Source organism: Gavia stellata, chromosome 19 (genome assembly GCF_030936135.1).
Source record: "Gavia stellata isolate bGavSte3 chromosome 19, bGavSte3.hap2, whole genome shotgun sequence".
Classification (NCBI taxonomy): Eukaryota; Metazoa; Chordata; class Aves; order Gaviiformes; family Gaviidae; genus Gavia; species Gavia stellata.
Genome location: NC_082612.1, coordinates 6,597,351 through 6,621,947, shown reverse-complemented (window position 1 = coordinate 6,621,947; position 24,597 = coordinate 6,597,351). Strand labels below are relative to the sequence as shown.

At 38.6% G+C, this 24,597-nt stretch overlaps 1 protein-coding gene across 2 annotated transcripts in view; it reads left to right on the top strand.

The window, feature by feature from the left end:
• Positions 1–2,346: 2,346 nt before the first annotated feature.
• Positions 2,347–24,597, top strand: part of PRDM5 (PR/SET domain 5) — an 87,366-nt gene continuing 65,115 nt past the window's right edge. For both annotated transcript variants that reach the window (XM_059826952.1, XM_059826951.1), the window contains exons 1-3: positions 2,347–2,439; positions 7,558–7,641; positions 18,877–18,999. In XM_059826952.1, coding sequence (XP_059682935.1) covers positions 2,347–2,439; positions 7,558–7,641; positions 18,877–18,999 — 300 coding nt within the window. The remainder of the gene's footprint in view (positions 2,440–7,557; positions 7,642–18,876; positions 19,000–24,597) is intronic.

Genomic DNA, 24,597 nt, shown 5'->3' with positions numbered 1-24,597 from the left:
TCTACAAAAATATTAAATATGTTCAATTATGCATATAGAAGCTTTGGAGCTGGATCTTAATTAAAAGAATAGTTAAATTTTGCTTTTATTCTTAAAACTGAAGCAGTTGGCCCAGGCAACTTAATTCCTCTCTTTTCAATATATTTGTTTTTGAGGTGTTAGAATTCTTACTTACATAGATCTAGATACCCTATTTTCATTCTTTTTACTAAATTAACAGTCAGTGTCCAGGCTATCAATCTAGGTGTAAAACCTGTGTGTCTGATTTTTCTAATTCCCAAAGTCATTCTTCCAACCATATTGTTGGATTCTCTCTTCCTTTTGTTTTTCTTGTCAAAGTGAGGGCATCATCTAATTTACCAGAGCGCTTGCTTATATATTGAATGATATCATGCAGCACTACATACGCATTTGTGTATGTAAGTGTGTGTTGGCAAGCATATACATTACCTTTGTTAAGATTTTTTTAAAACCTTTATGGTATCTACCATATGACTCTGTAGATTAACTAAACACAAAATGGCATAATTGTGCGCAATATATAAGGGCACTAGAAAGTAATCAAAGGGAGTCTCATGTACAGCTAGCCCTGGGGTTTTTATTTATTTTTCCCTAGATGTCTGCCTATGGACTGGCAGAAATCCAACTGATCCAAAACAATACACACACTTTTATGATGATTCGTTCACTGTCATGTTGTAACTAAAATTCTGAACATTTTTTTATTCCTTCCAACTAAAACAAAGACAATTTTTTTCTAATACTTTGGTGGGAACTAGAAGCTTTTAATACTTAACTTCCACTGTTTATACATCTGTTAATGTCTCTGGAAGAATACTAAGTGAAAGAGGTTGTTAAACTCCAGTGGCCTAATTATTAATATCTGCAGCACAATTTTAAAATATGTCTAGAAATATAGCATTTTTTTCAGTTTTTTTTTTCCTTTTCCCTCTGCTCACCTCACATGCCTTTGTACTTGCTTTTAACTGCATAATCAGATGTAGCAAAATCCCTTTTTGAACTACAATGGTCACTTCAATTTTGAGAGCAACAATATGTGTGATGTGGGCTGAAATCCCAACAAAAATTCATCAGCATTCCAGAAAATGTTCAATGTTGGATATTGCAGTTTTATGAAAAAGACTACTGGTGTGATGTTAGCAATCTGCTGAAGTGCAAGTTCTTTCTCCCTGTTGAAACTAGATTGTGTGTGGTATTAGAATACAATGCCCCTGTTTGGGTACGTTGTAGGAATATATAGGATGTTATTACTGAGACAAAAACAGCATTATGTTTGGGTTCCCTTAGGGTTGCTAAATTTCTGGCATTCCATTTGAGTTCCCTCAAAAACAACCCCCAAATGTGAAGGATTATGTGATTTCAGAAGTGAAACTAAATCTGGATTCATCTCTTCCTGCAATACAAAACCAACGAGGATATATCTGAGCGACATCTGAGAAAACACAGCGCTCATGGAAAGTGTTACATAGCACTGAAGTGTGTTTGGGTATTGTTTCTGGTGAGAATACCCCTGTTCTCTTCAACCAGTCACAGCTGTACATACCAGCAGATACGTATTTCAGCGCTTATGTGAGACGTCCCCGTTCTTAAAAACACCTCTGGATTTTTGTGACAGGATGAAGCCCCTCTGCCTCTGTCGGTCTTCACAATCAACTCCATCTCTCAAATCTGAGGCCCAGCCCTGCCTCCGCTCCTCTCACGCCTGCCTTTAGCTTGCCCCGCTGCAGAAACCCGGCTGAGAAGCCAACCCGCTGAGGAAGGCCAGTCGCCAGAACGGCACCAGACTGTGAGTGAGTGATGAAGAGCCATTTGCTCCGGGAACGGAAGCCAACCTAGGGGTGAGGAACGCGCTCTTACACCTCGTTGCAGAGCACGATGCGGTGTGTTAGCCCACGGCGGCAGGTTAGGAGGCTGCCAGCGCTGTGTCCTGCTCCGGAGCGAGTCGTTGAGAGCAGGCCTCAGCAGCGGGAGCGTTGGGAACCCAAAGGCCTCGTATTTCCTGTCAGGATATTCACACGACGCCATTTAACAGACCCGCGCGGAGCGGCCGGGCGCCCCTCGACGGCGCGAAGCCCCCAGGCGCGGGCAGCCGGGTCCCGCCTCGCCCCCGCCTAAGGCCGCCGCCCCGCCCCGTCCCGCCGCTGCCCGGCCGCGGCGGGGGCCTCGCCGGCGGCCTGGCTCCTCCCCTCTTCCTCAGGAGCCGGGAAAGCCCCGCAACCAGCCCCTCTTCCTGCCCCCTCCCCCGGTCTCTCTCTCTCCCGGTGGGATGGAAGTCCCCGGTAATCCTCCTCCCCGGTAGCAGGCGGCGGCCCGAGTCGGTGCAAAATGCTGGGCATGTACGTGCCGGATAGGTTTGCCCTGAAGTCGTCAAAAGTGCAGGACGGGATGGGGCTCTACACGGCCCGCAGAGTCAAAAAGGTGGGTGATGGCCGGGCGAGCGGGGTAACGGCCTGTCCCGGCCCGGCGGGGAGCGGCTGCCACGTATCACAGGAGAGCGGGGCGGCTCCTCCGCCCCTCGCCGCCGGCCGGGCTGCCGCGCTCAAAGTTCACCTCCGCCCCGCTTTGCCGGTGCTGCCTCCGCTTCCGTCCGCCCGGGCTCCCTCTCCTCAGGGGCGGCACCGCCCGCCCGCCCCCCTCCATCACAGGGAGCCTCCCGGTGCCCGGGGCGCTGCCGCTTGGGGCGGGGAAGGGGCGCGGGGGCCGGCCGGGCCGGGCCGCGGCTACCCTGTGGGGTCGGCGGAGGGTTTTCTCTGTGGGTTTTTGTTTCCCCTGGTTCTTTTAACGGTGTGTGTGTTTCTGGCGCGGTTCTGAGGGCAGAGCTCCTCCGGACAGGACTGCCTCCTCGATTGCCGCCTGGCTTCACACCGCGGTGCGCCTCTGAGGTAAAGGCACCCGCCCGTCGCTCGCAGGCTCCTGTCGCCTCCCCACTCCTCTTGGAGCTCGGTGGGATGGAGGATTTAATTCATCGTTTCGGGATGATAAAGCCGGGCCTGTGCAAAATGTGGTTCAGCTGAACTGCAGGTCTCTCATACCCCAACCGGGTCATGTCCCTTGACACTTCATAATTGAATTGAAAGTCTTGATTATCTGAAATCCCAATTATAAACTATCCAGGTGGCTTGTTTGAACAGATAAAGGCATACCTAAGGTTATGAACCCTGCATTAGCATACACTTCTACGTACTTTGTATGTTTTACTTTCCATCTTTGTCCTGGTTTTGGCTCCGGTGGGTTGGCAGGGCTGCCTGATTTTTCAGTGGTTTCATCAACAAGGCTTAGACCCACGGGGTAGGGGTCTCTCATTTTTAAGGTCTCCCTGAGTGTTAATGAGGAGAGTAAGGGGAACAATTTAGTATCGGTTGTCTTAAGATTTTTTCCAATGAGGTTCTGAACTTAGATTTGAAAACGCTGGGAGTTCACACAGCAAGGAAGGTTGTACGCTACCAGCATGTATTTATCCCTAGACTCTGACATAGAGTGAGCTCTAGAGTGAAGCTCTAGAGTGAAGTTCATGGAAATCGTCATCCGTATGTCAGTATCAATTCTGAATGTCAGTATGTCTGAATGTCTGAATGTCAGTTCAGGGTCTGAGTCCCCTTCCTTTACACTGTTGTCAATTGAACCATTATTGCTGCATGCTAGGAAAAATAGAGCATTTTCTTGCCAGAGTTACTCCATGTTGCTTTTGAACTCTCTTTATACAGGCAAAGCAGCCTGCCAGCATGAGCACGTCATACAGGACATCCTAGCAAAACTGAAATATTGCAAGTGTGACGTGTATTGCATGTGGAATGCAGAAGGTAAAGGCAGAGGCAGTTGTAGTAAGATCTGTTTGTATTAGGAGTGTCTGGTGACAGTGTTTGTTACAGGCTTATCCTTTGTTTGGCAGTGAATCCTGTTCTGGTAGCGCAGACAGTTGTGGTATGCAAAGCCCTGATCAGAAGTACGTGTCTGACAGGCAGACTTTGCTCTTTGATGGGCTGAGGAACCAGCTCTTGAGTTGCTCAGTGGGCAGTGGTTGAAACAGGTATTCCTAAAAATGGTTGGAGACCTAAGCACTGTGTGTTGCCACAGCTATTCAGAGAAGGGTGGATGTGTAAATAACACAGATGATATGTTGGCTATGGCCAGGCTGTGTGTTACTCTTTTCTATGGAAAGAAAAACCACATCTGAAGTGCTCTTAACATGTTCTCCTGTCCAGTAATGAGGCAGCAGTACTACACTTCATGGCTATGATACAGAGTAGCTAATAGCTGTTACATTAATTCCTTGGAGTTTTGGGATTGGGAGGAGGTGTTGAATATGACACGTAATTGTGAACTAAGAGATCTTAGTAGCAAATACTGCACCGTTTTCTCTCTATTGCTATCACACAACTGCAGTTGTATTAACTGAAAGTAAAACACATTTCAGATGATCTTATAATCAGAAATTGCAGTACCAACTCTCCAAGTGCTAAGTAATCATGAAGTAGGCCTCTGAAATTCTGCTGTTAACAAAGTTTTGCTAATAATACATTTTGAACTGCTGTTGTCTGCCACCTGCTTTTGCACCTTCAGGCATTATGCTGTGCTTTCAAGCTTTCATTTGTAATCATAAAAGGTGGAAACTTTGTTTTGTTTTGTTACCTTGACAAAAGCTGTGATTCTCTTGTAATTTCTTTTCTCCAACAGCTGGCCTTTGGTTACAGCAGCAGTAAGACCCTTGGTATAATCCTCAGAGAGCCACTACATTTCTCAGTGTTTAGTTGTGACTGGAAGATTAATCACTGCTCCTTTCTTGAAAGCAACTGTTGAGAATAGCTTTTTTGACATTGGAATGGTGTGCCTTTCGTATCTTGAATTATTTCTGTGGTTGTCTTCAGACTGTGTTGTATGCCTGACTTTTATTGATCAGAGAGGAAGTTGAAGTCTTAGTATGTTTTTGTTCAATATATATTGGTATATGACAGCATGTTTATTAAGTAGGATTAATAAAAACATATATATATGAAGAAAAATGCTCTGAGAGGCTAAATGAATAATTACACTTATCCCCGTGGACCTTTGTTTTTCAAGACATCAGATTTTGCTGTCTCTAATTTCTGCTTTGTCTCCAAATTTGAGAAGCTATAAAAAGTGTTTGGAAGTCTGAATCACCTACTGTTCGTGTTACATTCACTTTACATTTAGAGGTGGACATCTTGCCTTTTGCTTTTGCTGTTGTTTTGAGCATCTAGAAGATCTTAAACATATTGCAGTAGCAGTTTATTGGTTTGGAGTAGCTGAGATAGGAATGATGTATGATGTTTCTTGTTTTGAGTCAGTATGCAGTATTAAGCGGTTGCTGTGCTTCATCCCAGGGGTGATGTGTGCTTCACTGATGGGTAAAATTAACCCTGTACGTGCTTTAGAAGGTATCTAGGGATCATTTGGATTGCAAGGATGAACGTATTACTGAGGTGAGGGTTGTGGAAGCCTCCAAAGTACGTAAAGAAGAAATTAATCTCTTTACACCTTCTTCAAAAGTGTTAGTGTGCTGCTGAAGTGAGTATGGGAAACTAGCCTCTTCAGGTTCCTTATTCACTGCGTCTTAAAATAATTTCTGTATTAAATTTATGGAGGTTTTTTCTTTTTCTTTTTATAGAACTAATCTAGATTATAGTCCAATAAGCTTCTTTTCATCTTGATAATTGCTATGAGTAATGAGAGATTCTGCAGATATAATTATGCCCTCTCTTAGAGCTTAGCAATTGTAGTGAGCTGCTTTCCTTGTTGCACCAAAACTACTTGTTGCTTTCTAAGCGAATGGGAAAAGCCAGTTCAGCCTGGAAGGAGGTGTCTGCTTCAGAAAAGGCCTACCTTATCTTTACTTATAGGACCATACATTTCCAGAGCAGGTTTCCTCAGCCACCATCTTGACTCTTCTTCCTCCTTAATCTAAGCAAACAACGCAATCTAAGCAAATTGCCTCCCATGTCATACCTGCATAGCCTCTATTAGACCGCAGTATGTTTGCTGAGGTGGCACTCAGCATAAGCTGAGAACGTTGATGGCTGCACACATATAATTGTATTGACCTATTTTCACCTTTGTTGCTGATGTAGGTAAAAGAAGAAGGAAATTTCAGTTTGTGTATTAAATCCCAGGATTTGTAAAGCTGGCGGGGAGGAACCCTGACCTCATTTGATTAGCAAAACGATGAAGGGTGGTATGGCGATCAGTGAGAAGTGGAGGAGATGAAGCCCCATAGTGCTAGTTTTTGCTATCACTGCCCATGTTTGTGTCTCGATTACTGCTCTGGGCTCCAGTTGTTTTCTGCTGTTCTTGTCTTTTTACTTTATGCTTTGCTGTTCTTTCTAATGAAATCTTTGTTGTGCACATTTTAAAATATTGCTCCTCAATTCTCTTGCCTTGTTATGCAATGCCAATTTTCTTTTCCTTTCTTTATTACCTCTTCAGGTTTAATATTAAATACCAGGATTTTTTTATTTGGTTGATTGTTTCTAAGAGGAATGATCCTGGAAGTTTTCCATTCCACTTCTTCCTCTGCACTCTACCTGCAGACAGTCTGTGAAAACTAAGCAAGAGGGAAAACATGTAGCAGGCTGTTTCTGGGATCATGGAATGTGCCTGGGGGAAGGGACATGTGGACAAGATCAATATTAGCCAAAATACTGTTATTTTTAAAGAAACACCAAAGTTGCTTTTCATTATACAGTTATAATCTCTAATACTTTAAAGTATATAGAACTTTTCGATCTGAATACTGCCTAAAGGAACATAGCAGTCTGCATTCTGGTTTGTAGGGCTTGTCACTGTAAATAAGGACAAGGTGTGGGGGGGCAGAAGTTAGACCTGTGTAAGAAGAAAGTCCTATATAAATAATTTACCTCGCTGCTAGTGTGATGTCTGTGAAGGAAAAAAAAACACCGATACCCAAAACTTTTAGAACAACGTATCAATGGATGCTTTCACAGCATGTGTTATGACTAGCAGGTGGTATAACATTTTAATTTTGTTTATGAAGGCTTGAATTAATTCATAGACACGTGCATACTCCCTACATTTTTAAATGAATCCCTCTGTATGATCAAAACCTCAGTTATTCGGTGTTTTGATTTGTGGCACTTCAAAAAGTAGTGTTGCAAATAATCTTGCAAATAAATCTAATGTAAACTTTGTGCTTGCCAAATACTTTACGTTTTAGCTGGATGTCTGTTGCAAGGTGCTTCCTGAAAATCTTACAAGAAATGTAAGAAATTTGACTTGTAAATATCAGCCTTATTTAAAATAAAGAAAAATGGTGTTTCCCAAAGGGGAAATAAGCATGTAGAGGAAAGGTATGGTTTTAAGAGATTCTCCAAGCTATGAAAAGAATGGGAATGAGCTTGAAGTTGAACCCTCAAGGATGTGCACCTTCTTGCATATAGTAGGATGGCAAAGGAAAACTGTCCTTTTCCATTTGAAGCTAAAAATGATACCTCTGCTGGAGTTTGGTAATTCACTTGCCTTTTTTTTTCCACTGATTCTTTTTCTTTTATAATTATTCCTTAGGGTGAAAAATTTGGCCCTTTTGCAGGGGAGAAGCGAATGCCACAGGAACTGGATGACAACACAGACTGCAGGCTCATGTGGGAAGTGAGTAGTCTAGAGTGACATCATCACAACCAGCAAAAAGTGTTCTCAGAATTAAGTTTTTACTGTAACAAATACTCCCCTCCCCAGGTTAAAGATACTGTAGTGAGATTTTGTACTTATTGATGCTTTTAAAATATGTTTTTTGGGCAGAGGGAGATTGACTTCTTTAAAACGATAAAGAAATAGCAAATTACAGTTTCTAATCAATAAAGTGTGAAAAATACCAAGTCAAGCAAAACATAAAAATATAACAACAATGTGAAAAAATATTGAAAAATGTGAATATGGAAAAAAAAGATTAAAGTAATTTGAATATGGGAAGATGATTGTAAATTATTAAGATACTGATTTATGCTGATAACAGGTGTCAGCTCATAGCTTCCTCCAACTGTAATATAAAACATTTCCTATTGTGACACTTGTGCTAGGGTTTGACAATTGTATGATAAGTGAAGTTTTTAAATTTTAGCAACTTTGTAATACAATGTGTAGTTGTGAGATCTTCAGCAAAATAAAAACCTGGTGCTGTGGGCAGATAAGGCATAATGAGTTTCAGGGCTCTTCTAAACTTTTTTTATCTGTATTAGGGAGCAACAGTAGTTTATACGCTAGATCTTGTAATTAGGTCTTTGACCCATCCTAGTTTCTGTCATAGCTGTGTTTGCCTGTCACAGAAATCCATCTGAGTTTACCAGTTGAGGAGATCACACTAACTGAAAAATACTTGCAATAACAACATTTCCAACTTGTTATAAACACCTGCTTTTCAGTGCTTCTGTTCCGTCTTTGTAATCTTTCTTTTCTGCTGTAGTTCTTTGAGCAGAATTCCTTTCCTTTTTTTCTCCCCCCACCCCCGCCACAAGCAGTTTCTATTGAATGCATATTTAGTCCTGTTTTACACTGAAAAGGGAACTAATTTCCTACTTTTTCACCTTTCTATGTTTAGAGTGGAAGGATGACTGTTATTTTTATGTTGTGTGGCACTGTACAGAAAAAGCTTATGTTTGACATCTGGATTAAAGGACTGTCTGTGCATTTATTACAAAATAAATATTTGTTTGAAAAAAATTCTAGCATTAGTATCGCGGAGTGGCTTATAAAGACAGCGTAGTATTGATATGATCTAGCAGAGCTATAAATAGATTCTGCACACTGGAACAAAGAGTGAGAGATGCTAAAAGCCCATCTCATTAAACCCAAACTCAATATAAATACAGTTAATGGCACAACAGTCCTAGATGAATGTTAACTCAAGTCTGTGAATCCCTGTGCCTTTGTTTTCCCCCTTCCCCTTTTCTTTCTTTTTCTTTCTTTCTGTTTTAATCTAGGGGTGTGCCCAAAATACTCTTTCCCAGAGAGGAGGTGTGGGCAATTCGTTCCCCTCTTTCCTTTGGTTATGCACTCAAAGCAACTGGTTTCATCTTCTTTGTTCTCAGCTGAAAACAAAACAATACAACGTGCTTTTATTACAAACATTTGCTGAATACGCTACATGTTAATGTGCCCTGGCTCACTTGCCTTTTCATGATGTTTCTGCAGGTTATTTTAAATCAATAAAATACTTGAGCTAGAACAAGGTTTTCAGAAGGGATGGTGGGTGGATTACAGCAATGAGAAGGTCTTTAAGTTTGTTGGAAAGCCATATGATTTTCCAGATGTCTCATTGCTGATGATTAAATGAGATTTATCTGTTTCTGTAAGACAGAAAATAAAAGGCAAATACATGTATTTACTGATGACACTAATGTGACCCCATCGACAGCAAATCAGAAAATGAGTTTTTTATGAGCTGTTCTAAAACCATTTCATAATATCTTATTGTAACCTAGTTTTGAGAGCCTTGAAAAGATTCCTGCATACCAAATTTTATGACTTCCTGAATGTTTGAATCCAAGTCGTTCATGTTTACTGAAGTTGATCTGAACGTGAGCTCTATAATATAATTTAAATCATGCTGAGAGTAGTCTTAAGTTGGAAATAGAGACCAGGAATGCAGAAAGTAAAAAGTTGAACCGTTCTAGTAGATGGTTATTCCAGAGACTGTGGGAGGCAGTCACAGCAACTAGCCAAGTTTGTGCATAGTCAGCTGAACCAAAGATATTAAAAATAATTAATTTGAAGACAATTGAATGAAGGCACACTAAAGCCTGACCTCACAGTCTGATGGTAGTCAAAAAAAAAACATTTTCAGAGAGGACACCTTTAGAAAGAAGGTTAAGTAGTAGAGGCTTTTTGTAAGTCAAGTAAAACTGAACATGAGTGAAACATTTCTTTTCTTGGTATGTGATGGTTGGGATCTGAGCTTCAATTTTGTGGAATAGTTTTCTGTGAGGAAGTTTACCACATGCATTTCTAGTTGTGTAGATTCATGGTCTGTGATGTGGTCTGTTTTGATCAAGCTGTCCCTTTTTCTCCGAGACCAGCATTGTGAGTTGGCATCTTTAAGACATCACATTGAGACAGAATTGTACACATTATGTTTTCCGTTGTTCTTTAGGAAAACATGGAACCCAAAAGAATTTATTGGGTCCAGTGATTTTGTTAAATAAAGTTCTGAGGATGTTAGAGTTTGTGTTTAAACTATAGCAAAATGCTATTAGTGTGCCTGTAACTTGCATAGTTTTGAAGAAATCAAAGGTTTACACTTGCTTGTTCAACAGATTCCAGAGGATTGGGGTGGTGGTGGGGGAAGAATCCTTGATCTTGCTCTTACCTTTGTAAAGAGGTAAATGCTGGAATGTTTTATTTACAAGTGATGTGAAAGGGAAAAAATCCAAACCTGTGGTAGCCATATAGTTAGGAGTAATAATAAAAAGCCAAGAAAATGTCCAAGTGGCTTTGTGCTTTTACTTTCTTTCTGTCCAAAAAACACCTCCCCATTATCCCCCAGCCTCCATTGTCATTATCTCTCAGACTGAATTGTGTGTTGTGCTAGTTAAGTATGCAGCTAGTTGCTGGTGATGAATTGAGAGTTTTGTTCTTATTCTTAGCATCCCACTAACACCTTGATTAAATACTGCTTTGTTGGTCTGTATTAGTATACTTAGCATAGCAATTTTAAATTAATGTGTATTTGCTGGAAGAGCAAGTGCTTTAATTCAAGAACAGAATAACCTTTAGGTATTAAAGTTCACAGAAGTTTTTGCCTCTGGAGGTTCAGATGTCCCTTTGCAAAGGGAAGATATCTGTTCAATTTATTTTCTTTATTGTCCCTAACCAAGAAAGTGGATTTCATTTCACTTCTATTGGATTGTGGTAAGCATATACTTTTGGTGATGACTTTGGCAAATGTTAAAACAGGGAGGGCTGGAAAGATGTAGTCCTTCTTCAAATACTCTGACATACCATGAAGAAATGTTGGTCAGGATTGGATGGCATATAATACGCTGTGTAATGCTGAATGTTATATAGTTCAGGTTTGGTTTCTGTCTATCTATCTGCCAAGATTATTTTTTTCTTCATTGTTATATTAAAACAGAGAAGAACAGAAACATACTGGAAATCAGTCTTTCAATGGAAGCTAATGTTCATGTTTATTTATATGAGAAAATGAAATGAACTTATGTTTCTCTTACTTAACTCTCATCACTTTTGCAGTGACAATTGTTTTTAGTTAAATAAGCCTGACTGAAAACTAGTGAAGGCAATGGAAAATCTGCTATTGGCTACAACCAGCTTTAGATCAGAGCTCTAATATTTAGGATTGAGGTGTGAGAAGTCAAGCACTTTAAGCTAATGGTGGTATATTGTTTTTTTTTCTTTGATATCTTGCTTGTAAAATGTGGTTCTGGCACAGAAAGGCTTTTACATACACGGCATTAAGTCGAATTATGTCCTGTGTTTCACAATCAAATAAATCTTAATTTGAGGAATTCTATGTTTGCTCTCAAGATGAATGTAATATTAGAAATCTAGTTCTTAGCAATGTAGTCTTTATTTTTTCTGTATGAAGACTACCTTCTCAGTCATTACTCCTCAGATAGTATTTACTTTTAAAATTATTTGCTTTTAATATCTTTGTGTGAATCTTTGTTTAATTTTCAGAAATGCTTTTGTTTTTCTCATTTCTTAGACAAATGCATCTGGATGCATTTTTACGCAAGTTGAATTTAAAATAACTTTTTCCACACGTAACAGTTAAACATCGATGTCCTATCTCAGTTGCAAGTTTGCATCCTAGATTTTCAATTTTCTTAAATTAATCCCCACTGGGATAGGTAGGTGTCCAAAGTAGTTATTAATATTCTTACCAATCTGTTTATTTAACTAAATTTCATTAATCAACTCTTTTAAAGGTTGATTTAGTCATCTTTATTAATGTTAAGTGTATGACTTTGTTTTAATTTTAGTGACTTTTGGAACAGGCACCTTAGTGATCTTCTGGTTTTCGCGATGAGAAGAATGTACTCCTGAAAATGACTGAGAATGTTAGCCTCGCATCTTCAGTTACATGATTTGTTTAAGGTGTTAGAAAGTACATGTTGATAGGTTGAGGTGCTAGTTTTCTAATCGGAACTTGTTATAGAAGATCACACACAATTTGCTTAAGGAGATTTGGGTATCCTTCCAGTGAACGTGAAGTTCAACCCTGCTGTTAAAGCTCCACAAAAGCAGAAGTCTAGGAACGAGTTTTCTGAACCATTCTGTCTCTGACAAGGTCAAGTAATGTCATCCAGCAGCAGGAGCTTAATTAATGTGGAAAACTGTTGTTCAGTATTTTGGCTGAAGAAAAGTGTAACATGCTGTCTATGTCCCAATACTTCTTAGTGAGTAAGCAAATGAACAGTTGCTGCCTCAGGTTTCTTTTGCAAGTGTTATTTTAATACTTCCTACGACAGTGTTAAAATGTGAGTTTCTACTCTGCAGCAAGTTCTGTGACGGAGGTCTGAAACTGAGGATGCAGAAGTATTGCATCTAGCTGTTTTATACTATTAACAATAAAAATCATGTTTTCAGCTAATCAAAAAAATGCAATTCAGAAAACAGTACTTTTCTTTACATCACTGTTTGAATTAACATAGATTTTTAGATTTATAAATGTTTAGAAAATAGTTTCCAGAAAGCAGACAATGTGTTTACTGCCTTCAGCAAAGATAACCATCTGCTTATTTTCAGTGAAGTTTTTTTTTAATTCTTTTCTTGCCAGGTGTGCATGGTACAGCGTTTGCAATTGCACTCATGAGCATTTTGAAGTAGTGTACGTGACAACTTTGGATGTATTTTGAAAATCTGGAGATAATTTCATTGCAGCATAAAAGGCTAGCAGATGGAGTAGTGCATGTTGTTGATGGGCATTACATTATTTAGGCCTGTGTTCATATGGTAGCTTATACAATGACTAGAGGCACTTTTTTTTCTGAATATTTGTATAGTGACACGGTGTTTGTTAATGTGCCATAATTCAATGATGTCCTGATTGATCTCGAGGTAAAACCCCCTGTGTCATAACAGCGAATGTCAGGTATTTCATCTTACTGTGAAGACATTTGACTAAATTAGTTCAGTGGCACCTTTTGTGTTGATTCTCAAGAAGATAATTCTTACACACCTCAATTTGAGGTGCTCTCGTGTCTGGTGCATGCTTTGGATATGTGTATGCATTTTAAGTGTTTGATCGTAGTGAGTCACCAAATATTGAGGGTGTTGTAGTAAAATGGAAAGATACCTTGCAATGGTTTATCAGCCATGGATTTGAATCAGCCTTGTTCTAGGCTCATGCCAAAGTCTGCCTATACTTAAATATGAAAGGAATTGCTACTTAATTATTTAGCCTGGGAAATCAAAGGTGACTGCATGTCTGGTCACATCATTCACAAGTAATAGAAATTCAAAGTTATCTCCATTAGTTACAGAAGTACAGGAACATCTTGGTCTCAGTGGTCAAAAGGGCCTCAGCAATAAGCGGGTCCTAGACCAAGATGGTCTGTTGAGCTACAGGAGGCAGCCTCAACTTTTGTGGATTTACCCCTTTATTTAGAGGAAATAGGGATAAGGTCCTGTTTCCTGTTTTTAAACAAAACAAAACATTGTAGTATGACATCATCTACTGGTGGCTAGGCTTTTGAGGTCTATTTCTAGCTCTGTCACTGATTCTCCATGTAAACTATAAGCATGTCATACAGTCCTTCTAGGTCTCTGTTGATCTATGAAGATGACTGAATCCTTTATTATTTAGCAGTGATCTCTTAAGAGCATTTTTAGTTTGGTGGCCTTAGAAAATCAATTAGAAATACTTGTGTACTTGAGTTCAGGTCCTGTTAAAATACTTCTTAAAATCCTTTCTGGATTAACCACTGTAGCTTGAGGATCTTAAGGAACGGACCTCAAGCTAACTGGATGATTTTGCTTAGTTCTGGTAATACCAACTGTACGGAAACTGGGAAAATAACATTCAAACATGTAATTATTCATGTAGATAGGTGACAGGTTCAAATGTCACAATTTTTAAATACAAATATGTTCACTAGCATTGTGAAATTGATACTACTACAAAAAATTATCAGGGAACCTCAGTTTTGTAAAAATCTTCTACCTCTATTTTAAGTACCTTATAACTATAAAAGATTGTAACAGTTCAGATGTGGAGGGGAAATGCAGTAGTTTGCTTGCAGGTACATTAAGAAAATCTTCCTTAAAGAATTTTCTACTTTAGTTTGTGATATACAAAAGTATTTTTCATTTCCTCTCCCCAAAAGACATCCTCAGTTTTCCAACAACTTCCTGCCAGCAATAGTTGTGATAGGCAGGTTGTCCTGAAGATCCTTGGAGTGGTTGGGTGGTAGGATGGTTGGAAGGGAGTCCCCTGGGAGCGGACTGGAAGCTTTGTTGCAGAATGAATCCTGCTTAGTTCTCCAGGTCTTGTGTGGAGTAAGTGGAAAGGATATATGGGAATATTTGTAGAAGAGGGTTCTCAGAGATAAAGAAAGCCAAGAAACCTTATTCAATATGGGAGGTTTTTTTGTTGTGCTCCAGAAATGTAGATGCTGAGTCCTCGTTCTGTGGTGTGGAGAGGTAAATTGCAGTATCTTTAAGTTTCTTGAGGAGCACATAAGCAGCTTGACACCGTCATCCCATTTTCTTCCCTTGCTGTTATAGCTGGTGCAACTGCCAGGGTTGCGGGGAGATACTGAAGCTACACATTACGTTTCTCATGCTTTCCAGTGTCACTGATGGAGGAGTGCAGGAGGGAAAATTCCTTGTTGCTGTGGCTAGCAGAATTGTGTGGGCCTACGGTGCAACACCTGTCTTAGTGACAGCCATCTCTGATCCTGTCTCCTTGGATATCAGAACAGATTTACAGGTAGACCCAGGTGTAAGCATTTTAGCTTGTATTTGTGGATATATCTTCTAATTAAACTGATTTTCTTGTTTGGTCATCATGCCACAAAGCAGAAGGATGACTGAGGACTTCAGTGGACTGTTACTGGAGGGAGCACCCTTTGGGACATACTCCAAACTTCATTTGATTCATTAATAATTCAATATGGATAATATTTAGTTGCACTTATTTTAAACTGAAAATGTAGAGTCTAACTGTTTGTTTCATTTAACTACCATGATGAGCTTATACTGGCTTTGAGTTTGAGAAATATATTTGCAAAGCAAGAGCTGGTCTTTTTGTTTGTTTGTTTTAAATATTGATAAAGTTTGGGATTGACTGCCATGGTGCTCAAAGATCGGTTGTTCATTTAAGAAACTCTCGTATCCATGCAACCAGTGAGAAAAGGAGTGGTAAATGTCACCAGTCTGGTCCGTGTTAAGTACAGTGTTTTGACTGTTTTTCTTGACTTCTCTTCCTCACATCTGTGCATTTGATGCAGCATTATTTCTTTACGAGGTGAAAAAAGCAATAGAAAATACAGCACATCTTTAAGGGATTTATTGTATTCTTTTATCAATAGTTTCCTTATGTGTTAAGTCTTTGCTTTGTGTTTGATATCTCTTTATGGATTGGCAGAGACTGGGAAAGCACAACTGAGATGATTGTGTATCACTGAAGTGAATATAAATTATTCTTATATAATTTAAGGATCAAGCAAATGAAGAAGAAGAATGAATGAAAAGGTAGATAGTGTAACATATGGTTTTTATAATAGGATCTTGATTGCTTCTCTTTCCAACTCAAGTCAAGATCTGATGGAAGCCTTTATAGGATCTACGTGGTGGGCTTCTATACTACCATACTTTGGTAGCTAAATCACAAAGCCATTAGCTTGACTTTAATTACTCCAAAGATGCTAATCTGCAACATTAACCATTTTGACTCAAAGTGAAGTTCTGCTCTGTGGATTACCTATTTAGAACTGGATGATTATTACAGTATAATCAGTGCGGCGCTTCTGCTGGGCAGGTGGCTTTTCAGGAGGTGAATACGCTGCTACCATGTATTTTTGTGTAAGTTTGGAGCTTGCTTTTACAGCTTGATTGCACTTATTCTGCCCATGTTCCTAATGAAAGCAATCGTTCCAATAATGAGCAGGCATTACTTCCCAAGGTGATCGCCACAGAATGACAGAATGGCTGAGGTTGGAAGGGACCTCTGGAGGTCATCTGGTTCAACCCCCTTGCTCAAGTAGGGCCACCTAGGGCCAGCTACCCAGGACAGCTTTTGAGTATCTCCATCTTTGAGGGTGGAGACTACACCCATTTCAGTGCTTGGTGTTAGATAATATTGTTTCCAGGTGCATTTAAATATGTAGGTTTGCTGCTTTTCACTGTGGTTAATCTGTGTGTTTTAAAGTAAAGCAACTTTTAAAGTTTGAAATATTGGCACTTTTTCATGATGTGTCCTTCTTAAGATATGATGTCTTCCTTTGGAAGAAGAGTAATAAATTTTGAACATTTTTTTTGTTGGCAGAACTACAGTAGGTTTTTTGTTTTAATCTGAGAACAGCATGCTGTCACCAGCTATTATTGTAATGGAATACATTTTTTTCTTTCTAATAATATCCTAAATGTTTATGTAATTTAAGCAGTCATACTGAAGAAATACGATATTGCATCTATTAGAAACAAATATAGCAAGAATGTGAGCAATTTAAATACAAAGCCATGAAGACAATCTAATTTTGATCTTACATAGCTGAAGTCCCTAGCTCTTAGGAAATACCTGCTCTAGATACTTCTTGTTGACAGATGAAAAAGAAAATATGTTCATTATATAAATAAATCACATGGAATAATAGTGTGGCTGTATGACCTTTTTGCATGGCTCTCTATCTTCTGTATCAGTGGAGATTCAAGTGATCTGTTATTTAAAACAAAACAGCCATTTTTTTCAGCAGTATGTCTTTGTGTTTCGAGGGGGAAGAATGACTTTGTTAGTATTAAGTTTCTATTTCTATTATTTTCATTTTTTCAGTGTAAGCTGGAATTTTGTCACAGTCATAGGAATTCTATGGATCTGTAATGATAGCCAGAAGCTCCAGATATGGAGATGACGTACGTTGTGTGCACAATTCTTTTTTTAAAGTGGCTTCTTCATTTAGCGGACAAAACCTGAACATCTTTGTTTCCTCTACTAAATAATTTACAGCCCTTCACCTACATAGTATACTAATTTGTTTGCTGAAAGAATCTCCTATTCTGATAAAATTTCAACCAAGCATAGTTTAAGACTGACTGCTATTCATTGAGGCTACGTATTTAAATTTCCTTTAGAGAGGCATATATAAAAGATGTTCAAGTCAACTGTAAAACAGGATATATGGAATGAATAAATGCAATTACATTTGTCCTTGATCTGAAGATAGATCTCCATCCAAGGGCAAGATGGATTTTGCCCTTGCTAAAGGAAAAAAGCAAACCAAACAAACCAAAACCAAAAAACCAAACCCCTAGAAGACTTGAAAGGGAAATGAGGAATATGGTTTTCAATAAGTGTTTTATAAGTTTCTGGGATATTTGGGATTGGTGTGGGGCAGTATGAGTTAACAGTAATTGAAAGCATATCTACTGGATTTGGAATCTGTATGAAGAAGAAAAGTTATATTTGGTGATAAAGAAGCAAAAAGAGGATTTTGTGATGGAGTAGTGGGATGGGAATGGAGACAGAACTGATAGTTGAAGTTGGAAGTTGGCTGAGCAACTGGTAAGATTACGGAAGAGGGAAGCGGCAAAGCTAGTGGAAAAGTTGAATTCAGATGTGGGCATATGCTGTTTGTAGTGGTTGCCAGTTAAGGTTGAGATGCTTCTGGAAATGTGAAAGTAGACGGAAATAGATGGATTTAGGAATTGGCTGTAGAGGGTGAATAGGATCTGGAAGAACATAATGAGTGAAGGGCAAGTGAGTCTAGTATCGAGTATGAAAAAAGAAAGTGAAGGGTGGAGAGCTATCGAGGCAAAGATCACTGAATGGACATGGGTAATTGCAGGAATATAGAATCTCACGAAAAAGAGCCTGAACTCAGTGGTGTTGGAACCAAATGGTGGTTGGAATAGCACAAGATTAGATAATGTCCTATCTCATTTGTCCAGAAGAAAGTTACTGTTCACCTTGTCTGTAGTGTCAGCAGAAGAGAAACGCTGCAAAGTGAGTGAGTTAGAGGACATGTATAGGTTACAGAAGAAAATGGTCCACTCTTGGACAGTGTGTTGGAGAAGGAAAGTAGGACAATAATAGTGAGTTGTGAGGAAAGGAAAAGGAATTACAGGGAGGAGAGCCTACAACCTTAATTTGGAGAAAGTGATGAGAGACAGGCTGAATGACAAAAGACAGGAATGTATAAGAAGAATTAGGTAGGCTGTACGAGCAAAATGCTGGCATTGGAACACGTGAAGGAGAAGAACTCAGAAAGGAAAACTGGAAAAGGGATGATAAGGTTGGAGTGGCAAAGGACCTCTCAGGTTGTATAGGTTTCTGGCAAGACCAAAAATAAAAAGAGGACTTGAAGGAACAAAGAGAGAGGAAAGAACATGAGCACCAGTGACTATACTGTCAGATTAGGGAGACCTAGGAGTCAGTCATAATACTTGTTTACTAAAGGAAAGGCTAAGAAAAGAGAGTGGGAGCTCAATAAAGGAAACTGACACCAGTTGCTGGATTTGAGTTGTTCCCTTGTTCTGAGGTGAATAAATATGCTTATAGAAAAAGGTGAATGTGCACCACAGCTGTGAGCACCCGTTGAATGCAAGATTCCTGTGCTGAGCACAAGTGTGCCTTAGTGTTTTACATGTTTGTGTGTGTTTGGTAAACCATTTTAATTTTGCTTGATTTTTATTTTTTTAATGTTTCAGGTTCGTGGGAATAAAGGTGAGGTCCTTTATATCTTGGATGCAAGCAATCCACGCCATTCTAATTGGTTGCGTTTTGTCCATGAGGCTCCATCACAGGAACAGAAGAACCTGGCAGCCATCCAGGTAGATTTGGTGGATTCCTACCATTTGCTTCCTGTTATTGATTTACTAATTTGATCTCCTGTTTGGTCTTTATCTCTTGCAATAAAATTGCAGGATCTTAGAAAAGTAGCAAACTGTTTTCCTTTTCCTACCTTTCTTTTTAGAACTGAACTCTTGTGCTTAAATATAATACCATAAACAAGACTGATAGGATGAAAGACCAGAGGGGTCCTTAGTTAGAATCTGATATTCTTTGAAAGGTTTATATTAATCCACCATGATGGAATTGCACTGAATCACTTAAATGAACTATTTCTCCTGGCTTAAAGTGAAGTGAAAGGTTTACATTAAAAAAAAAAAAATTCCAAAGTCGTTAACTCACTACTGTAACAACAGTTTAATTTCCTCTCTATAGCCTTATTCAGTCAAGTTAAGCTTTTGCCTGAATGTAGTTGTTTTCTTGCCATTGTGGAAATGAAAAAGATAACTAGCTAACTATATACCTGGCTGAATCAGGACTAATGATTTAGGGGCCTAGTTGTGTTTCATGCTGAACTCAGGTATGGGATTAGGTGTGTGGAAAGCAGAATCATGCATTTGCTTTATAGTTTAAAATTTAATATAAAGGTGTGACAAGTTTGAAGGCAAGCATGGTGCTTAAAATATTACAGTAGAAACCAGAGAACTGAAGGATCTAATTATCTGATAGGATGATTAGGCAGTGCTTGAGGATAAGTTAATATGAAGAGATCATTTTCTTTTTCTAGTCTTGGCCGTGGATCTGAATTTATCCAGCTTATTTTTACATTTTTATATTTGTCATTTGCGGTATTGTGGTAATGAGTTCCACTGTTTTAATTACACATTATGTTGAAACATGCTTCTGTTTTTCTTCTAGAAACTTCTTAATTTCACTTGATTCCCTAGTCCTTGTGTAACAGTGAATAGTTACTTTATGTTCATTTTTCTATGCCATCCTTGATTTTATAGAACCCTATTATATCCTTTCCCTCTTATTTGACAGCTCTTTTCTCAAGCTGAAAAGGCTTAGTCTGTTTAATCTCTCCTTTTTGGAAGCATTCTGTGACTTTGCAGAATGCAACAAAGACAGTGATATTTTTCTGGTTACAGCTATTGTCCTTTTGGAGATTATGAAAGAAATGAACTATCTGCATATTTTTTTTTTCAACAGTTCAGTTTTACAGTAAAATAATTTCCAATCCCACATAAGTAAGGATTACATAGCTGTGTTGAATTTTTTGCTCAAAATGTATACTTTCCAATATGTTGTTTCAGGCTAACCCAAGCTATTTGCAGATGTAATCCAAATTTGCAAAAAATTAGGAAAAGGAGAATTGTTTATCAGCATTTCTTAAAATTATTATTCTGCTTTTTCATTATGAGATGACTTTTTTCTAGGATTTGCCTGCACATCCTTGACAAAAGAATTTAAAAACATAGTTCATTTTGAGGCTAAATGAAAAAATTTTGTTGTTCCTTGCCAAGAAAACAAAGTTCATTTTTGATGAAATAAAACAGGGAAGAAAATTATTTTAAAACTACTGAGTAGAAAACGAATACTAGTAAAGCCCTAGCATGTAGTTCTGTGAAAGATGCACTACTGCTGTTCTCCGCCCTGCCACTTCCCCTCTCTTCATACTCAGTGGCGCTCAGCACTAGTAATTGCAATTTCTGTGTTGATGACTGTCCCAACTCCTTGAATCTCCTACTCACCAGAGGGACCGTTTGCTTATTTGGATCTTAAACAAGCACTGGCCAGTGAGATTGCTGCTGCTAGTTCCCCTGCAGATCTGGTATCAGCCTCCCTCTTCTGTTCCAGTTGTGAGCTTTCCTGTGATTTCCATTCTGCTGTTGCATCTCCTGCTACGCCTGGCTTTTTATTCCATTATCACAGTAGTTGAATGCTACTATTAGCAGTGTACCGAGTTGGGAAACCTAACTGGTTATCTGCCAGCCTTCACTTGATTTGCGCCTCCTACTTTCTAAAGCTCTAGTTTTACTGAATGTCAGTCTGTGACATTCTGTCACGTATTGCTGGCTGAACATGACTGCAGTTTTGCTGCTGATAGTGTTTCCTTGGACCTTGTTGCTGTTCCTGTTTTAGGTCACTGTGGGCAGCTTCATCATCTGCTTTTCCTCTGTGTCTGTACTCCAGGTTGTTGTGTTTGGTTCAGACCTCTTTAGGTCTTAACATCCAGACTACAATTGAATTTTGAGTAACAGATAAGAAAGAGTGTTCACTATTCATCCATTCAGCAAAAACTTTTGTCAGCACTGACTGAATGACTGCTTTTTTATGCTTTTCCTGATGTCTATGACAAGTCAGTGGTTAATTTAGTATGATCACTGCCTATGCAATTATTTCTGTATGTTTTCCTTCTGTCTTTGTCTCTCAGTTATACCAAATCTATCAAAAGATTTGTTGTCCTTTTTATAAGACCAAATATGAAAGGTCCTCACACATGAGAGGTCCTAGGCATTAGTCAGTGATTAGCATGTCATCAGTGCATAGGCAGCGTGATAGCAAATTACAGTCAATGTTAGAAAATGCAAAGTAAGGTTCACAAGAGGGAGCAGTGCAAACAATTAATGTTCATTATTGGGTTTTAAATAAAACTCAGTAAAATGACCTGAACTTCTGAATAGCAGTTTTAGTGAAATATCCAGTGGTTTTTTTGATAATGAGAATGATTATTTAACTAAAGAAATGGAAAGAAACTGTTATGCTGTATTGCATAATGTTATGCCTTGCTTAGAGTGTGCTTTAGTGCCTTTTGCATGCCTTTTTAAAGGATCATACTGGAGTTAAAGGATGGTTTAAAAAGAAAAAAAAGAGTGACAAGAATGTTAGTCCTATAAAAGTTTCCACAGAAAAACATATGGAAAAATAGAATAAACATAATCAGCATGTACAAAATGATGAAAAGTATGGGGAAGGCAAACTTACAAAAACAAACAAAAATTAACTAAATTATCTCATAGGTTTTTTAGTACCATCAGTAATCAGCTGCCAAAGTAACTTGTGTCTTCTGTGTGAGTGACCTTGAAGCTGTGTAGATATGTATATATGCATAAGTATTTAATTGCATATAGCATGAATAGGTACTAGTTGTGTTGAAAAAAGCTGAATATGCACGTATTTCTTTGCAGGGTTTGATCTCACTTTAGTAGGTGGAGAGGCAAATCCCAAAGCTCTGCTATTCCTTTAGGGAAAAAAACCCCAACAACACAGCCCACAAATCCTTCAGTATTTTAATTCCACAATCTTTGCCTTTAATGTTAAGCAGATTTAAGGCTCCACTAATTATCTTTCCCACTAGTTTTCTTTACAGTCTCCAAATACTCCAACAGGAGCTTTTTGGTCTACTCTGAGAACATTTCCAACCCTGATGGCGTCACCCTAGTGTAGTGGTAAATATTATACTCTCATATCCCAAATAAAGTGATTGATAATCAGTTTACTGTTTGCTGCCTAGTGCTCGGTATTCAGTTTAAAAGAAGATGAAGTGAATGCTTATGTCCCTGTATACAAATAAAGTAAACCACATCCTGGGTTGACTGTAAAATATGATTAGTGCATCATAGCTTAATTGTACCCAATGATCAAGTTTAGACTCTGTGCAAAACGCTTCCTGTGGTGAAAAAGCAACTTAGAGGGCATGGGATTTTTTTTAAGGGAGTTTGGTGGATTTTTTTTTTTTTTTTTTTGGTTTGGATATATTTTCTTTTTTTTGGGGGTGGTGTGGTGTGGGTTTGTGTTTTGTTTTGTTGTTTATTTTTTTTCTTCTCCCTGTAATGCTATTTTCTAAAACCCTGGTTCTGGTGGGAGCTCTTGCTAGTATTGTGGGGAATGTCCTGGGCACTGAGTTCTGCCTCCGCTCCCCCGGGGAGGGGGGGGCTGCTGTGGGGTCTGGGTTGTCTTTGACTGGGGAGGCACAGGAAGTAGTTTTAACAGCTGTGTGGTGAGTAATACCACTGTGTGGCTGCTAGAGAAGGACGGAAAGATTGGTGGGTACATGCGTATTTACCAATTGATTTTCTGAGCATTTTGCACAGCTGAATTGCTGGAGGCTTCTCTAACTTATTTCAAGTAGTAATTAAATGAGTTAATCCTCTACTATATTTAAAGTAGCTTTAGAATTACAACTTTTTCATTAACAGAAACTGTGTGAATTGTAATCTCTTTTGCCCTGGGCTATTCCTAGCTATTTACTTATAAATATGACTTCTGATATGTAGCAAAAATGCATTGTGATTCTCATAATCAAAAGGAAATGGCTGCTGTCAAAAATACCACAGTGTTGTTTTTTCAGTTTTTAGACTGGTAGAGTATTATATTTTCAATATTCCTTTATCCAGAATGGGTAAGTTTATCTGTTTATCAGTTGTAATTTTATTAAACACTCTCTGCTGGAGATTACTATGCAAAACAGATCCTGTTGTAAACATCGGAACTGTTTTATAAACAGAATTGCAGCCAGTTAGAGCTTTAAATTCAAATATTTTTTCATTAGCAAGCAGACACTGAGACGGTCTGCTGTAGCTTAGAAAACAGTGAGTTAGAATAATGAATAGCAAAAACTAATGTGAAGGAGGATATTTACTGTGAGGTGGTCGAGTGGTTTAAAGTTATATTTCACAAATGTGTGTTTGTTAGTGTGGCATAATTCAGTGATGTCTGTTTTATCTCGAGGTAAAAAAACCCCTCTGCAGTAACAGTAAATGTCTTCAGAGGAAGATTAGTATGTGAGAGCGCTATAAGAAGTGTAGTAAAACTGATCTAAAAAGCAAGAGTGAGAGGAGAAGACACAAGGAAAGCAATAGCAAACTGTGTTAGGCTGCTTAATAAATTTACATATTACAGGACAGTTTTCAGGACTACCTGAAACTTACTGGTGGTTTGAATGCTACAAAGGAAAGATTAATTTGTTATGCAACATAAGAAGTAACATGAGCATAGTTGTTGACTTCCTGCATGCTCAGAGGGGAGGACTAGAAATCTGCTCGATTCTTGAATTTTTTGTAGGAAAAAGGAGAATTTTTAATTCCAGGTTCATATGCATTTATCTGCTGTTGAATACATACTAGTGCTGTTCTGTTATTGAAGAATTCAAAATTAGAAGTTTCTGAAGAGTGAAATAAGTGCTTTTCTCCATGAGATTCCTTGAACTATACCTATTACATTTTTGATTTTTGCAATAGGAACCTCAGCAATACCAATCAGCTGTGAGTGTGAAAATCATTTAGACCCTTTTCAGCACTGAGGTTACAGAATTTTTTTTTAAATTAAATGTAACTAATTTCTGATTTTAGGCTCTCTTAATGCTGAGCTGGTGCATAGAGTGGTGATATCAAGGTTCAAAAAGATGTACCATTCTTATCTCTCCATGGATTTCTAAGGGCCTCTCTTCCCAAGTTTTGCTATTACTAAGTGCTTTTTCTTGCTGAGATACAGTGTTATGAGTTAAAAATTTGGAATATGGCATTTGTTATGAGCATTACAATTTTTTCTTAAATGTCTGGGAAGGAAAAAATAAGTGTTTTAGCATTATATGTTAAATAGTCACTTTTAAAGTAAATGTAGTTGTTGTCATCTAC